The following is a 17,331-nucleotide window of genomic DNA, read 5'->3' as shown; positions in this document are numbered from 1 at the left end:
TTATTTTTTTTTGTAGTTGTTTCCTCTGTTGTGCTGTATTTCTGGCTCTCATTCTTCAGTCAGAGTTGCTCCCTCTGAGCAATGTGTATACATATACTAAAAATCTTTTTTTTTCCTCCTTTTTTTTCCCGGATAAATCTGCTATTTGTGGATGTGTTTTCATGTGTTGTGTGACGCTTGTTTGTGTGAATGAACAAGCAAATGTACTTAAAAATATGTATGCACCTTCCTCTGTTATAAACCTGCAATGTTCCCCTCTGTGTTCCAGTATTAACATGTATTGAGGACAAATTGGTCTTGTCTGGAGGCAGGCCAGGTAGGTACGATCAAGCACTCTACCTTGCCATTGCTCTGGCTTTAACCAATCAATCGCTGTGCAGTGGCGGGCTTTCTGATTTTGGCTTTGGAGAAGGGTTTTCTTGCTATGGAATTGTCTCCTGAGATTTGCTGTCTGTCTACTTTTGATCAGCATGACATGCCAACCTAATCGGTGCAGGAAATGAATTGATGATTTTTGGTGCTGTGCTTTGATCTAGTTTTTGGCATCCTGAATCAGTGATGATTAGCTTTGGATCTGTTCTGTTCAAGACTTTGGTGCATTCCAGTGTGTAAATGTCTTTACTTTCAGTCATCTAATGTCATGCTGTGCATCCTGTGAATCACCTACTCCACACTTATTTATCTTCTAAACTGTAAACTGGTTCACCAGATATTCTAACAATAATATTATAATATTTGAGAATGAGTGGAAGTTTATTTGCCAATCAGGTTATGGCCAAAATAATTAGTGATGCTAAGGACTTAAAAAGGATTTCAGGTTTTTAGAAGTGAGACGGTATGAAAACAATACTTGCCTACATTTCTTTTCCCCCGGTGTAAAGTAGGTGCTCTTACTTCCTGATCAGACTACTCTGGCTTCTGGTGAACAAAGCTCATTCAGATTTCAGCTCGGACTGATCCTGCTTCTAGTAAAGCACATTTCTGGTCAGTTGTACTAAGAGGATTGCCTATCATTCATGCAGGGGCCCTTTTTTCTTAATTTATTACCTTAAAAAACCGGATGTATAGACACCACCTTGGATAGGGCGTAGAGCTGGGTGATATGGCCAAAATTTTCTATCCCAATATAGATCATTCATATTTCAATAATGATAACGAAATGGCATGTTTTCTGGTAATTCATTAAATAAATAGTCTTTATACAATTACTATTAACTATTTTTATATATTCCTGTGTGAATTAAATACTTGACTAAATGAAAAGTACAGAGTCTCTTCTCATTTTATTAAGAACTTCACTGTTCAAAATGAACATAATGTGGAGGGATCTGAATGTTAAGTGTTGTCCAAATGACGTAAAATTTTGCCATAATGCAGTTGGCCAATGGTTTTGCTGTGTGTGTGTGTGATATCAAAATGCTTGTCGTATATCATATTCAATATCGTTTCTATCGCGATGGCGCAAAACCATATAGTCATATTGCCCAGCCCTAGGGCCAGAGCATAGACCTGTCAAACTATGCTATATCCTCCTCAAACTTTTTTTGCGGTGTCCTTTAAAACGCACTCTATTCATTTTGTGGAAAGCTTGGGCTTCTGATAATTTACTTCCCATTTAGTCAGTTTTAAGTGCGTTTAAACAAGATTAAGTTTCCCAATAGAACTACTGTTTTGTTTCGAGATTACCAGGACCATGCCCACATTGCTCTATGGTAGCTCAGTATTATCATCGTGGCCATGTTTTAAAGCCTTCAGAAACGTATCAAATGATTAAAAAAAATATGTTTTTCAAACACTGACTCAAGCCCCAGAAGTTCTTGTGTATTTTATCAGCACAAGCTATTATATTGAAGCCTCTGAGTTATTGTTGTTGTGCAATTACAGTTACAGCTGACTCATTGGACAGGAGGAGGATGCTTTGAAAGAGACTATACCACTAATACTTCAGACTAATCCTTGGTGATCTTCCCTTTCTCCTCCCTCTTTGTTCTGCCTTGCTTTTAGTTCAATGTTACGGTTGATTTTGCATGTAGAACTATAAACCTCAGCTCTTCTCCTGATACAATGAGCAGTCAAACTCTTCCATCTCTGTGCGGTCATTCTCCAACTTTATATATATATATATATATATATAAAAATCTTTTGTACGTACAGTACAGGCCAAAAGTTTTGACACACCTTCTCATCCAATGCGTTTTCTTTATTTTCATGACTATTTACATTGTAGATTCTCACTGAAGGCATCAAAACTATGAATGAACACATGTGGAATTATGTAATTAACAAAAAGTGTGAAATAACTGAAAACATGTCTTATATTCTAGTTTCTTCAAAGTACCACCCTTTGCTCTGATTACTCCTTTGCACACTCTTGGCATTCTCTTGATGAGCTTCAAGAGGTAGTCACCTGAAATGGTTTTCCAACAGTCTTGAAGGAGTTCCCAGAGATACTTAGCACTTGTTGGCCCTTTGGCCTTCACTCTGCGGTCCAGCTCACCCCAAACCATCTCGGTTGCGTTCAGGTCCGGTGACTGTGGAGGCCAGGTCATCTGGCGCAGCACTCCATCACTCTCCTTCTTGGTCAAATAGCCCTTATACAGCCTGGAGGTGTGTTTGGGGTCATTGTCCTGTTGAAAAATAAATGATGGTCCAACTAAACGCAAACCGGATGGGATGGCATGTCGCTGCAGGGTGCTGTGGTAGCCATCGGGTTCAGTATGCCTTCAATTTTGAATAATTCCCCAACAGTGTCACCAGCAAAGCACCCCCCCCACCATCACACCTCCTCCTCCATGCTTCACGGTGGGAACCAGGCATGTAGAATCCATCCGTTCACCTTTTCTGCGTCGCACAAAGACACGGTGGTTGGAACCAAAGATCTCAAATTTGGACTCATCAGACCAAAGCACAGATTTCCCCTGGTCTAATGTCCATTCCTTGTGTTTTTGGCCCAAACAAATCTTTTCTGCTTGTTGCCTCTCCTTAGCAGTGGTTTCCTAGCAGCTACTTGACCATGAAGGGCTGATTTGCGCAGTCTCCTCTTAACAGTTGTTCTAGAGATGTGTCTGCTGCTAGCACTGTGTGGGCCATTCATCTGGTCTCTAATCTGAGCTGCTGTTAACTTGCGATTTCTGAGGCTGGTGACTCGGATGGACTTATCCTCAGCAGCAGAGGTGACTCTTGGTCTTCCTTTCCTGGGGGGCGGTCCTCATGTGAGCCAGTTTTGTTGTAGCGCTTGATGGTTTTTGCAACTGCACTTGGGGACACATTCAAAGTTTTCGCAATTTTCCGGACTGACTGAGCTTCATTTGTTAAAGTAATGATGGACACTCGTTTCTCTTTACTTAGCTGATTGGTTCTTGCCATAATATGAATTCTAACAGTTGTCCAATAGGGCTGTCGGCTGTGTATCAACCTGACTTCTGCACAATACAACTGATGGTCCCAACCCCATTAATAAGGGAAAAAATTCCACTGATTAACCCTGACAAGGCACAGCTGTGAAGTGAAAACCATTTCAGGTGACTATCTCATGAAGCTCATCGAGAGAACACCAAGGGTTTGCAGCCCTATCAAAAAAGCAAAGGGTGGCTACTTTGAGGAATCTAAAATATAAGACATGTTTTCAGTTATTTCACACTTTTTTGTTAAGTACATAATTCCATATGTGTTCGTTCATAGTTTTGATGCCTTTCATTGAGAATCTACAATGTAATAGTCATGAAAATAAAAACGCATTGAATGAGAAGGTGTGTCCAAACTTTTGGCCTGTACCATACATACATACATACATACATACATACATACATACATACATACATACATACATACATACATACATACATACATACATACATACATCTGACAGTAATGGTGGATCATTCAGAGTGCACTACATTTCTTCAAGTGGAAACCATTAATGTTATTCAGATGTGCAACAGCATCAAACAGTTCTAAACCAAAGTGAAATGTTAATCAATACTAATTGAACAATTGTAATTGGAAATGTTTTAAGTTTTTAGTTTTTTTAAAACGTTCACTTTGAGGAATCAGCAAACATCTGTATTCTCTCTCTGTTTTAAGATGTCATGTACTGCTGTGTCTGTATCTGTTGCCTTCTCTCTGATCCTTTCTTTCATGTAAGCTACCCCACTTCTTTTTTATTTTCTCTACTCCATTATCAGAAATGAGAGTAGGTAACTCTTAAATTATTAATGCCATTGGAATAAATTCATCACATTTTATTCTCCATCGCTAACAAGAGAGTATATGGAAAATAGTTAAGGTCATAAGTTCATCTGCTGTAAAGATCATAAAGTTAGTCACTGTTTTACAGCAGAAATGGGAAACTATATGCTCCCTTGCCTCTTGTGCTCCCAGTGGAGCTGTCATCATGAATTACAGCTTCCGGCTCAGGGCCTCCAGCACTGAATATATAAATGCAGATTTGACATAGGCCATCAGACCTCAGTCGCTGGAGGTGCAAACCCAGGTCACTGTTGCTCCAGAGACCTCCAGTCCACTTCAATTAACTCAAGTGTACCTATCACAACACTTGTCACAGCACACTTAAATGCACGCTAGTGTACAGTGTAGGAGAAGCAATGTACCATGAATTGCATGGCTTATTCAGTATCCTGGCACTGCCAGGCTTATCACAACCTTGAATGCCTTATTTATTTATTCATGTTGTTTAAGTCCATTAAAATTACATTTTAATCATTCCTCCTTGCCAAGCATTTAAAAAAAAAAAAAAAAAAAAAAAAAAAAAAAAGGATTTTATATGACAGTTTCTTAGTTTGACTGAAGAAATGAAATCCTCAAGGAACCCGGTTTTTCATACATCTAAGGCAGCATTAGCCTACATGTCAAGCCATATGCAAGGAATAACACTTAAAATTAAGCTTTTTCTCTCTGACTCATGTTGTTAGCTGTCCCAATTTTCTTCCACTTCTACCCTCTTGCTATTTTCTTTATACCTGTTGTACTAGCTGTTTCTGTGTTATCTCTCTCCCTTATTCATTTGCATACAATCTCCATCTCCTCTTTGCTGTTTTCCTTCAATGCTTCCCGTCTTCCCCCCCACCAGTCACGCTTTTGTTTACCTACACTCTCACTCACCCTCCATCTCTTTACATCCCCCTCCTGTTTGTCCCCTTCCCCTTGTCTTTTTCCTCCACCCTGTTCTCAGGTCTCCTCTTCCCTCCACCCTTACTGCTTCATGTCCCATCAAAGCTCCCCCCAAGAAGTTGGACAGATCCGATGAACTGACAGCGGTCTCACCCTCTGCACTGACATGAATTGGACAGCACACTAATAAATGGGAATGGCTCAGCAGTGACTCACCCATGAAACACTTCTGGTATTTGTGGAAGTGACTGTTCAACATGGAAGGACACATTTGGTGTGAATGCCTTTTATTAACTGAAACATTCCTCATCTCAAACCGCTCAAAGTAGCACATATTCTGCCTGGTAACACCCCTCACAGACTGACACCCCTCACACTTGATATTGCCCTTTTCGTCCTGTTTCAGTCAATCCCTGCATTTCCTTCCATTTCTCCTTGACCCTTGCTCCAGTGGCAGTTCTAAAAAGTTATCTTACATTTCCCCCTCTTTTCTCTCCCATTTTCTCCATTTTGTTACCCTCTAAACTTTCGTTGTCTCTCTCATTGTGTCTCTCCACTCTCCTTTCATTCCCCTGTCCTTCACTCTTAACCTCATGGTGAAACTGGCTGGCTGGGCTGAGATAGTATCAGTGGCTTAATAATTCAACTCCACTCTCGACTGTGCAAGGAAACAATAGGTTGTTGTTCCTGGACGGATAGTCCTCTTCAAATCCCATTGTCATTCTCTCAAAATTGTTTAAAAATTTTGTGTTTTCATAATATTTTAAACACTATCGCTGTATTAATTAGTTCCATCAAATGATTTTTATATAATAAGATTCTCTTTATTTTGTCTTTAATCTGTGCACATTTAATGGATCTGCTGCTCCGTTTTAAAAGCTAGTTGGATAAGAAGGTCTAAAAATGTTATAATTAAGGTCAATAGTATCTTTCTTGTCTGTAAAAAAATGTCTGAGAGGTTTTTAGCCTAGTTTAGCACAACAAAACAGAAGCAGGAGAAAAGAGTTACTTAAGCTCAAATGTGTATTTCCACAGTTTCTTGTGTGTTGAACACATTTTAGAAATGCTGGAAGACCCATTTTTGTCTTTTGTTGGAAGTTGGCTGTTTGTCCCTGCTTCCAGTGTTAAGCCAGCCTAAACATATCCTGGACTTTACTTAAAAATTGAATTAACACTGATCTTCTCATCCAACTATTGGCAAGAAATCCATCAAGCATAATTTCATTCAAATCTCCAAAAGTGAATCACAATCGAATGGGAATTGTTTATCTGCTTATTTTTTTAACACAACTGCAGTGGTGTAGGGTTATTGTGAAATGACTCAACCACCACCAATGATGGGTTTGGCTGATTCATAAAGAGCATTGAGTAGACATTGATAATCACTGAATGCTTAACTACACCGCTGTACAACAGTTTCTTGCACTGTTCAACCAATGAAGATGATTTCATAATATTATTGCTTAGTTGAATTTTTACAACATAACTTTGACCAAAGGATGTATATCTTTCTGAACTGTATGTTTAAAATCATTTCAGAAAATAAAGACCGGATTGCTCTTGATACATGTAGCTTTATGTGTGTTTGATCGCTTTGCTACTTTTATCACAATACAGTATACACACTCATTGAACATGACAAGATAATGGCTGCTACTTTAATGCTTTGAATGTTTTGGGGTAGTTGGAAAATTTCCCAATAAAATCTCTCAACTTTGCATGTGGTGCATTTCAGTGTAAATCCATTACACAGTGCATTGTGTTTATTAACCACACGGGTTTCCTTCATGGATTACTTAACATATGGGAATGTTGATATACATTTGGTTTGTGCGTCCCCAGGCAAAGCATTGTACTTTTCTTTACATATTTGTGTGTGATGTGCTTTCCTGTTCTCTACAGGCGGCATGTAGTAATATATACTTCTCATGTTTCACTGTGTCTTCAGGCTACAGAAATATGAGGTAATAATTACAGGGCTGCTGGAAGAGCTTCTACCAAAATCCATGTATCAAATGTTTTGCTTCAGGTAGTTTCAAATTCTAAGAATATTACACCACAATTATTATCCAACAAAAGTTATTGCATGTTTTGAAGACTTATTTCCATGGACTCAATCCTGCTTCTTTACCTCTTGCGAAGACCTTTTCAGCAACGTTGTTTTTCAAGAGCTTTCCTCTATTGGACACAGGTCCCATATATTTGTGGTAGAAAGAACAGGAACTGTCTTTCTACTTTCTTGTATTCCTGATAAGTTTATTTTTTTTTAATTCTAAATATGGTGGATGCATGGCTATTCTTTCCAAACCCACCGGAGCAACTTTCAGATATTTTTCCACAGTGACCTAAATGGACATTCTATTGTATTTTCATGTTTTTATTTGATTTATTGTAATTTTTCTTTATGGGAAGTTATTCTAAAATATCCTCTGATATATCATCATGGGCCAGTTGACATCTTTGTGGAGTCCATTCATGCCTAATGTATGCTGCAGGTAAGTTGTACAACTGTATAATTCTGACTTATTTTGTTGTAGTTTTGATTTAACACTTGCATTATCTCCCCCGTTGTTTCTGTTTTTGTTGATATTTAAACATGATTATTTTTTAAACCCCCCCCCCCCCCCATCTTGATCTGCTGCTTCTTTCATATCCCCCTCCTCCTGTTTTCTGTCTTTAGTCTGCCCATGGTTGCTGACCTGATGGAGACGTGCATTGATGATGTCCTCAGGGCTCCTGGCGTTCCCTCCGTGGCAGCTACAGACGAGGCTGGACCAAGCAACGCCTTTGCTACCCCCAGTGTCACCGGGGAAGATGTTCTCGGCCTCGCTGGTGAGACTACAGAAAACCTAATGTACCACAAAGTAAATTCTGAGTGACCATTAAATGTATATGGGAAAAATCTTTAAAATAAACCACTGTAAGCCCGTGAGTATCCCTAGCATGTATGAAAATGTATTTGGCAGGATAGTAGGGTACAGTGACAATGTGTCAGACTATGAGACACTGGCACTACCGCTCTGACTCACTCCCATTTTTTTCACATCTCATACATTTACCGGTACTTTGCTTCTGCTCACATTTTCATGTTAGTTCCAACGGTAGTTTAATTTACATAATCTGTCAAACCCCAGAGCTGATGATGTCAATGATATTAAATGAGAGAACTTCTAGAGGAGTATACTGAAAAAAGGGTGGCATGATAAATAACACTTGTGTTTGTGTATTTAATTAGAATTTTCTTACTATATTATTTAAAAGAAATTTGTAATGTGTATGTTTTACTGTGCATGCACTGAAAGATTACAATGCAGTTGTGTATTTAAGTTTAACGTTGTGTCTTTCCAGAAGCAGCAGCTCGTCTGAAGCAGCTGGAGTTGGAGAGCAGTCCGCTTCTTGGTACTCCAAAAAATAACATCAATGTCAATATGGTAATGAATAATCAGGTGGGTATTTGCTCATATAGTATTTCTGTTAATTTTCTCCTTTAATCCCAGGACCCACAAACTTGTTGTCGCCTTCTAGATAAATGCATGTTGTATTTGGTCCAGGCCCCAGTAGAGAAATTACACTAGGGATAGCATAGCATGTTGTCTGGTTTGTTCAGAAGTGATGACGATATGGTACTCTTCTTTTTTGCATGGGATGTGTGTGCCCCACCCGACCCTGCTCCAACAGGAAGATGTTGTGAAGCTCACAGAGAAGTGTGGTCTGAGCAGTACAGGCAGTAGTCCAGTTGTCACTCCACTGTGCACCCCGGAGGATCTGAAGAGTAACATCCTGAAAGCACAAGCCGAGGCTGCTGCCCTCAAGGTGAGACCAGACCCCACCAAACTGGATGCAATGTATTGTGTAGTTGGCACAGATTTGAAAGGTTTTATTTTTTTTAACAAATCTCTATTTCTAAAGAAATATTTTTGGGGGTAATTTCTTGCAGAGAGTATAGAGTTGTAAGCAGATAGATGTCAGGAAATCAGAGGGGAATAATGTGCAACAAAGGTCCCCAGCCGGACTTGAACCCGTGGAACTGTGTTCATGGTCTGCGCCGTTAGCTTATAACTCAAATTCAACAATGATAATGTATACTTTATTAATCCTGCCAGGGGAAATTGCAATGTTTTTTTTCTTCACTCTGTTGGTATTACACACAGGCCTGAATTACACACACATGCTCAGTACTTATGCATGCACTAATGGAGAGATGTCAGAGTGAGGGAGCTGCCCATGTAAAGGCGCTCCGAGCAGTTGGGGGTTCGGTGCCTTGCTCAAGAGCACCTTGGCAGTGCCCAGGAGGTGAACTGGCACCTCTCCAGCTACCAATCCACCACCATACTTTGGTCCGTATGGGGACTTGAACCAACAACCCTCCGGTTCCCAACCCAACTCCCCTACTGACTGAGCTACTGCCACCCTTATGATATCAACTTAAATGATTAGCAGAAAGCTTTAGAAAATGATTAGCAGAAAGCTTTAGAAAATGACTTCCAGATAGTGGAAATATGGTGAGTGGACAGTGAAACTGAAGTGAGGAAAATTACCAATTCACCAATAAACACACACACACTCACTCACTCACTCACTCACTTTAATTAACCTAATTTTGATAGGTTGAACACATGGGGTGGAAGGGGGAATTGGTTTTAACAAATGCACTTAGTGCTGGGTACTACATTTAATTGGTTTAGGAAATACAAAGATATTTCTATTTATGCATGTACTGTATATGAAATAATAGCAATCAGATAGGGCTTAGGATTTCTGACTTTTAAACCAACCCTTTCAAGCCCTAACAGTGTGGGCTTCAGTGTCTGTGTGCAGAATGAGGTCATCACAGCCACAGTATATCAGTAATGTGGAAAACAGTCATGTTAATGTCATAGTTGTGATGTTATTCTGCTATCAAGTGAGATGGAGGTGCATAGCTGTATTAGTCCTTCACCCCTCTGTCTGTCTATCCATTTATCTCTCTCTCTGTCTCTCTCCCTGTTCCTGTGTAGGGATCTTTGGAGGAACACGTCGTAATTGTTGGAGATAAGAACTGTAACTTGCAGGAGGCCTCTGCCAGGTATGACCACACTGGAATAACTCATTTTTAAAACTATGTCTTTAAAAGTCTGTACAGATAGAATTATAATTAATAAATTAATTAGTTAATTTAAAAAAATGTCATGTCTCCCAAAATGTATAGAAGTGTGCAAAATATTTTGTGGGTTTATTTAGTTTTTCCATTATCATCCTGCATTTTAAAAATCTCCTTTTAAAACGGTCAGTACAGTACAGTCAGTCAGTACAGAACGACCATGGACAGGAGAAAAGCTATTCACTCATGCTCCATTGTCTTGAAATTGGGCCTTTTCCCTTCGCCTCCTCCTCCATCTTTCTGAGTCGTGCCAACTGTCAACACATTGTCTCAGCCAATCTCAGCACTCCCTGCTGTGAGAGCTGATTACCAACTTGAATATTCATGAGGATTATTAGCGTGGCTCAAAACATTACATCACCTGCAGCTCATTCTTACAAGCAAGGCTCCACAGATTGTCAAGCAAATCCGCTGTCGCTGTCTTGCATCAGAGGCAGTCATTGGCTCGGGATGATAGAGGAGGAATGAGCCACATAAGATTGCTTTTTATTTGTTGAAAAACCATTTCAAATGTTATCTTTTTCCCATTGTCTTCCTTCCCTGTACCCTATTCAAATCTGGATTCATGTTGAATTTGTGTATTATTTTAGGACATTTTACTCCATGTAAAAGGATCGATTTGATCCCATTTCTTTCTTTTCTTCAAAATCACTGGCACAAAACAAGAACTTGTCTTTCATGCAACATGCAACTTTCCAGGTTAAAGGTGCGTACCGGGCGAATGGGCAGTAACTCGTCTCTGTCCGTTAGTGGTCGCTCTGACATCCAAGACTCCCGGGACCTGCTCAAGCCAGCCTCACTGGTCTCATCAGCAGGGACTAGGTCAGTGTGTGTGTGTGTGTGTCTGCCGTACATACAATAATATGCGAGTGAGAGAGAGAGAAATACATTTAGTGCAAACCTTTACCTACATAGTAGTGTTGTCATTGATCAATTACTATACTGTCCAAATTAAAATGCAGTAAATTGATATACATTGATTATGTCCCTATAACTTTAAACAACACACGCTGTGTGATAGGCTCCGATAATTAAGGGATTTCTTGACTCATTAACACGAAAAATGTAACAATGAAATGATTTTTATACCACTTAAGGATGAGGAACTTGGAATACATTTCTGCTAATGTTTCTGCGAGGAACAGAAACCTGAAATTTTCTGTTCTTTTCTCATTATTTCTCTTGTTTTCGGTTCATCAGTGTCGAGAGGCTAGCTGAAGATGGACACCCCTCTGTTCCCAAGATGCCCTCTGAGTCTGCCAACGAAAGCATGGCACCAAAGGTAACATGATTATTAATAGTCACATTACTTATTGTGGTGCATTTACATTGCTTACAATGGAAATCATAGCAACGAATCCTTTACACCCTTACACATGTTACACTGTTATTATTGTTCTATTGGATTTTTCAACGCCATATACTAGGGCTGGGTATCGTTCAAAAGTATTCAATACCGATACCAATACCATGACTTCAATACCGGTTCCTAAATAATACTTTTTTGATACTAATTTTCTAAAACAAAAAGAAATTACAACATTACACATATGGCACAAATCTTCTTATTTATTTTTCAGCTCCTACTACGTGTGTGTAACGTAGTTTTTCCCTGCATGTCTCTGCGACGTGTACAGTTAGACGGCCAATCACAAATCTTATTAGAGTTTGGTAGAAGCATGCTGCGTGCTTATTGGCTCACTGACACTGATGAGGTTTACTCCTTAAGTATTGAAATTGGGTATTGAATGACGAGGCATTTTTGGATACTCAATACTTTAGAGGCAATTTGGTCAGTGCCTTAAAAGTATTGAATTTGGTTCCCAGCCACACCATGTGCAGTAACTCATAATATTGAATTTATTACCCGTTATGAGGGTACAGGTACATTTCACACTTCCATCCTATTATCCATCTGATCTGACTCAAAAGGCACACACTTTATTATTCCAGATGGACTGAAAGGTGACTATACCAGATGATCTACATTCCTGACTTTACTGATAATAATGTTCCTACAATACACTGTGTGAGACGCTCCACTGTCTTACTGTGGCAGCTCTTCAACCTAAGGGAGTTTCTGTTAAATAAAGATGTATTTTTTGCACCCTGCTTGTGTGGCCTATGTCAACACATTGCCTAATACAGAATTTGTAAAACGGTGTTTGTGTCATTCTGCAGGTTAAAGCAGAGGAAGTTGACGTGCAAAACACCGCCCCACTGTCTGACAACCTGATTGATTTCACCGATCCAACTCCTATGGTAAGTCGCAGTCCTATCAGATGTGGAAGAACTGCAAAAATGTTGTCAATTCCTGAATATATTTGTGTAAGCCCCTTTTTTTTAAGAGGATGGGATTTATTGACTTGCCCAAGAACACTAGGAAGGAAAGATTGGCCATTGCAGGAAGAAAAACACCGACCTTGGACTCAAGACAAAATCAATCCAGCCACCCAACTGGACTGCAACAATCACTTATTCACCCTCATTCAGAAATGATAAACCCATGTCTTCATTGTTCCAATGCTACAAGGCTTTAGTGTAATGGCATTTCTTTTAGAGCCAGGAATTTAATTTGTTAGTAATGATAAATATTCACAATATTTATGAATGTATACTGTAGATTGACACTCATAATACAACAAAGAAACTAAAAATTAAACTTAATTTGGTACTTTTAAGTAATCTATTGAAGTAAACCTGTATCAGTCATCTGGGGTCCATAAATAAGTATGTCAATATAGTGTGACAACATTATTCTGATCGTCTTCCAGCTACCACCAGTGCCCAAACCTCTTATCACACCTCGCTGGATCATTCCTACAACTGCTGTGAGTGATCAATCTCTATTCCTACCCGTCGAACTTTTCTCCTAGTCAACTGTCTATCTGGCTTTTTTGCCTCACATGTTCTTATGACATGTTTTAGAAGGTTTTCATGTATATTTATTTATTAAAATGTCTGTCCATTCATTGTCCTGAAACTGGTGATACAAGGCTCAGCATTTATTTTTCCATATGCACTTGCATAGATGCTGTTCACATTGGCTGATGTAGAGGCTGTGTAGAGAATGACCTGCTTCCTTCTCCCTCATCCCCTTCTAATGCAGCCTCCTGGCGTCTTTACTAACGGTGTGCTCGACTTTGACCCCCCCGCTAAGGTCCACCCTCTTCTCCCTGCAGATGGGGGAGCAGCTCTCACCCCAGTTCTCCCCCACCTCGCTCACACACGTAACACGATCTCTGCCAGGTAAAATTCTTTTGAGATTTGAACCCAAAGCACTTCAAGCTTGTTTTTAAAGCAAGCTTGGTAGAATGCTGACCCCTGCTGATGGAGCCGGAAAATGCCTTGCTTTAGCTGAACTCCCCAGTGCAAAAGAGTTTGAGGTGAATCACTTGTAATTAGGGCTGGGTATCATTCAAAAATATTCAATCCCTGTTCCTAAAGGATACTTATTTTGATACCAATTTTATAAAAGAAAAAGAAAATACAACATTAAGGCACACATCTTTTTATCTATTTTTCAGCTCCTACTACGTGAGCTCCGTCTCTGTGCGTAACGTAGAGTTTTTCCTGCCTACCCCTACGACACTTTAGAGGCAATTCTGTCAGTGCCTAAAAAGTATTGAATTCGGTACCCAGCCCTACTTGTAATTCTTTCTTGGTCATGAAATCACTTTGAGACTTCAACATTATTTCTGTCTGTAAAATAGAGCTAGGCACTGCAGATGTTGCTCATCCTAGAGGAGTCCCATCAGAGGTTGCAAAATATCTAATTTTGCCTGATATCTGTGTGTTTTACGCACGCAGCAATTTAATTCATTTATTTTAGAGCAGTTAGGACCCACATGCTCCCTTATGTCTCAGTCAACATGAAAGCGTATGTTTATTTCTTTTACCAGCAAAGTAGTTTTTATCACTGATGCAGCCATCCTTCCTCTCCTGTGTCCCGCAGCACTGTGGGTCAGCAGCCAGCCTCGGACGATGGGGCCAAACCCAGAGGTCTCCTGACCACTGAGCTCTGATGGAGAAATGAGGAGGAGCCATCACAACATTCAAATCCCCGATCGCTTCCCCACCTCACCCCCTCACCCATCCACACACAAGCAAGTTGGGCCAGGTGTGCTGAACACTGAGGGCTAAGCGGAAAGTGGAACCAGGGAAGAGGCAGCTTACAAACACCACTAACTTAATTTCACCAACACTGACAAACAGAGTGAACAAACTGAACTAAGTACAGTGGAAAATATTAGAAACATGATTACAGTTTTTCACGATAACATGACACAAAGCCTAGTTTTTGTAGAACAGTTAAAACAAACCTTTAGCTCCAGTATTGCCATCTTAAGAACACCTAACTTGTGAATCTCCTGTGCGAGTTCACTGTCAGTGACCTGCAATTTACTTAATCCATCCAGTCGACCAAACCTCAGTCTCTCATAACACCTAGCACCATGTCCTTGTAGAGGACAAGTGATGAAAATTCTTGTTTTTCAACTTGTTTGCTATAAAGGGCAAGTTGAGACTGACAAGAGAATGGCATGACACTGTAAGGTACGTTGCATAAAAGCATGAGGCTTACGACTCCAAGAGTAGGTTGTCTCTTTTAGTGCTGCTTTCCTCCCCCATTTTTGAATGTTGCTGTTTTATCACTGGTTATTCACACCACTGGATCTTTGCTACTCTGAGCTTTTGTGTACACGCACAGATCACACAGCATGTAGAGCTGCTGAAGTACACTGGATGAAGGACTAAAAAGAAAAACTTATAAAAAAGAAACCTAGTGACTAAAAATGTTGCTTCTAAGAGATAAAAAGCCCTGGACTCTTAACATGATGAAACGTGGATATGCTACTGTACTGTCCTTATAGCACACTACAACCCTTTTTAAAAACCTTGTCGCTAAGACATGTCAAAGTCGTCTGTTGGCAGCCACTGGATATGAAAACTTTACTGGATTAGTTTTTGCAACACTGGACCTTAAAATCTTAACCTTTTTTTTTTGCAGTGGATGACAATAGAGATGACTACATTTCTACAGTTTTTCAACTGATGTTTTTATTATCCTGCTCTTACTTTTTGGATGTTTTAATATTTTGAGAGAAAGATGACTACACAATGATGAAGTTGAAGTTTTACCATTTTGTCTAAAATGTGTCCCTGTATGTTTATATTTGAAATCACTTCCTCTACCTGTGACAGATTCTCATTCACACTACTTTTAACTTCTACAGTATATTGGCTAGGTAAATGCAAAAGGCGGCTCAATTGCTGTTAAAACCTTTTAAGTTAACTATGACCCCTGAAGGTGGACACCGTTTCCAGGGATACAGGATACTTCAATACCAAGGCAACAGGATCATTCTTTTATTAAAATGTTTTTTGTTATTAACAACCTGCACACAGTGCTGTTACAGGAAACGGCACTAAACACACACCAACACATTTGTAAAAATGTAAAACATCAATTAACATTATTGTTACTATTCTTAAATGTGTTCACTACCTTGCAGGCCTACACATTCTATGTCATTATTGCTTTTAGTATTTTTTTTTTTTTTAATGCTTTCACTTGTTTATGTTGCTGGAGAGAATGCCGTAACAGCCACAGGTTGAGGACCAGTTTATTTTCTTTACCGTTGTTTCATCTGTGCAGCCTTGGGCTGAAAATCTCATTGTTGATCGGTCTCATTTTTTTCTTTTTTTCATATATATGTATAGCTTCGGTACTTTCAATGCTATCAAATGTATAATTTACACAGATCGTATCGTTTTGAACACGTATCAAAGTCTCAACACTTTTGACAACCTTTTTATTACCTAACTGGACCATTTTAGACCATAGACTGACCTTGTTATACAGTAGAACAGGGCTCCTGGTATTAACATGCTGCAGTTACTACCCTGCCTTATAGAAATGAATGTATTCAAATAGTCTCATCTGAGAAAGCTGGAGATGCCACAGAATAAAAAGGTGTACAAGTTGTTAGATTCTCAATTGCTGTTATAGTTTGTAACCGGAGGAAAACCTGTGAAATATCTTAAAATCAGATTTTATACATGTGAAATTGAGGCCTAATTCTAAATTTTATTTTTGAGTTATTAATAAGTATAACACATTTTTTTCCAACGTAAGTCTGGACCCTCATTCAAGTTATGTCTGTAGATTTTTCATTATGATGGTGATTTCATTCTTGAACAAGGGAAGCTGACTGTTTTACAATGTCTTCTTAGCAGTGACCGTTATTTATACTACTACTCAGTGTAATTGTTCAAAATCTTACATGTTGTCCAAAAGTGTTGTAGCGTACAGTTATGATGTATTGTCAGTATAATGGCATCAGCTGGCTGTAGATATGAAGTAGATTTATATATATTTTTTGAAAATTCTGTTGACAGTATTGTTACTACACACTGAGAAGATTTCTGCTTTGAGGTGTTTTCTAATTACAAAAGAAGTAGGAAACTGACTGGAAAAAAAAACAGATTGTGACGTCTCAAATGCAATTTTATATAAACTTATTTTTTTCTGGAATACCTGATCATGATTCAGTAAAGCTTTGCTACAGTAGGAGTCAAACGTTTTTCTTCTTTTTTTGCTCTTTGATTGTTGAAATGATTTGCATGGGAAGGAGGTTATCCTTTTCACTACTGTGCTGTGCTGTGGGGGTTGTTAAACCAGCTATGAAACAATAACCTGGATCACACTTACGTAGGTATAAAAAAAATAAGAATCAGATTTTGCAATCCTGTTTAAATTCACTTGCTCTGTGAGACGTAAAGCTCTTGTATCTGTATCAGAAATGTAGCAATAACAACTGACTCAGAAGTCTGTGTATTCAGTTTTTTTATACATTTTTTTGGGGGGCATTTTAGTTAGGTTTACTTAATTTGGACAGGAAAGCTTAGACTTGAAAGGGGAGGGGGAATGACATGCAGCAAAGGGCCACAGTTCGGAGTTGAACCCACGGCTGCTGTGTCAAGGAGTAAACCTCTATACATGGGCACCTTCTCTACCAGGTGAGCTAACCAGGCATCCTAAACATGAATGTTTTTTTTTT

The 17,331-nt window shown here is 39.2% G+C and overlaps 1 protein-coding gene across 4 annotated transcripts in view; it reads left to right on the top strand.

The window, feature by feature from the left end:
* Positions 1-16,850, top strand: part of epb41l5 (erythrocyte membrane protein band 4.1 like 5) — a 41,661-nt gene extending 24,811 nt beyond the window's left edge. Inside the window, exons 17-26 of one of the 4 annotated variants that reach the window (XM_028590572.1) lie at positions 7,811-7,962; positions 8,479-8,561; positions 8,809-8,943; positions 10,128-10,195; positions 10,970-11,092; positions 11,471-11,552; positions 12,452-12,532; positions 13,045-13,101; positions 13,380-13,519; positions 14,226-16,850. In XM_028590572.1, the coding sequence (XP_028446373.1) occupies positions 7,811-7,962; positions 8,479-8,561; positions 8,809-8,943; positions 10,128-10,195; positions 10,970-11,092; positions 11,471-11,552; positions 12,452-12,532; positions 13,045-13,101; positions 13,380-13,519; positions 14,226-14,295 (991 nt within the window). In that variant the 3' untranslated portion in view covers positions 14,296-16,850. Of the gene's footprint in view, positions 1-7,810; positions 7,963-8,478; positions 8,577-8,808; positions 8,944-10,127; positions 10,196-10,969; positions 11,093-11,470; positions 11,553-12,451; positions 12,533-13,044; positions 13,102-13,379; positions 13,520-14,225 lie in introns of all 4 variants that reach the window. The other 3 variants (XM_028590571.1, XM_028590573.1, XM_028590574.1) reach the window with 3 other exon arrangements.
* Positions 16,851-17,331: the final 481 nt, after the last annotated feature.

This window comes from Perca flavescens, chromosome 11 (genome assembly GCF_004354835.1).
Source record: "Perca flavescens isolate YP-PL-M2 chromosome 11, PFLA_1.0, whole genome shotgun sequence".
Lineage (NCBI taxonomy): Eukaryota > Metazoa > Chordata > Actinopteri > Perciformes > Percidae > Perca > Perca flavescens.
The sequence above is the reverse complement of the archived record's forward strand: the minus strand, read 5'-3'. Positions and strand labels throughout refer to the sequence as shown.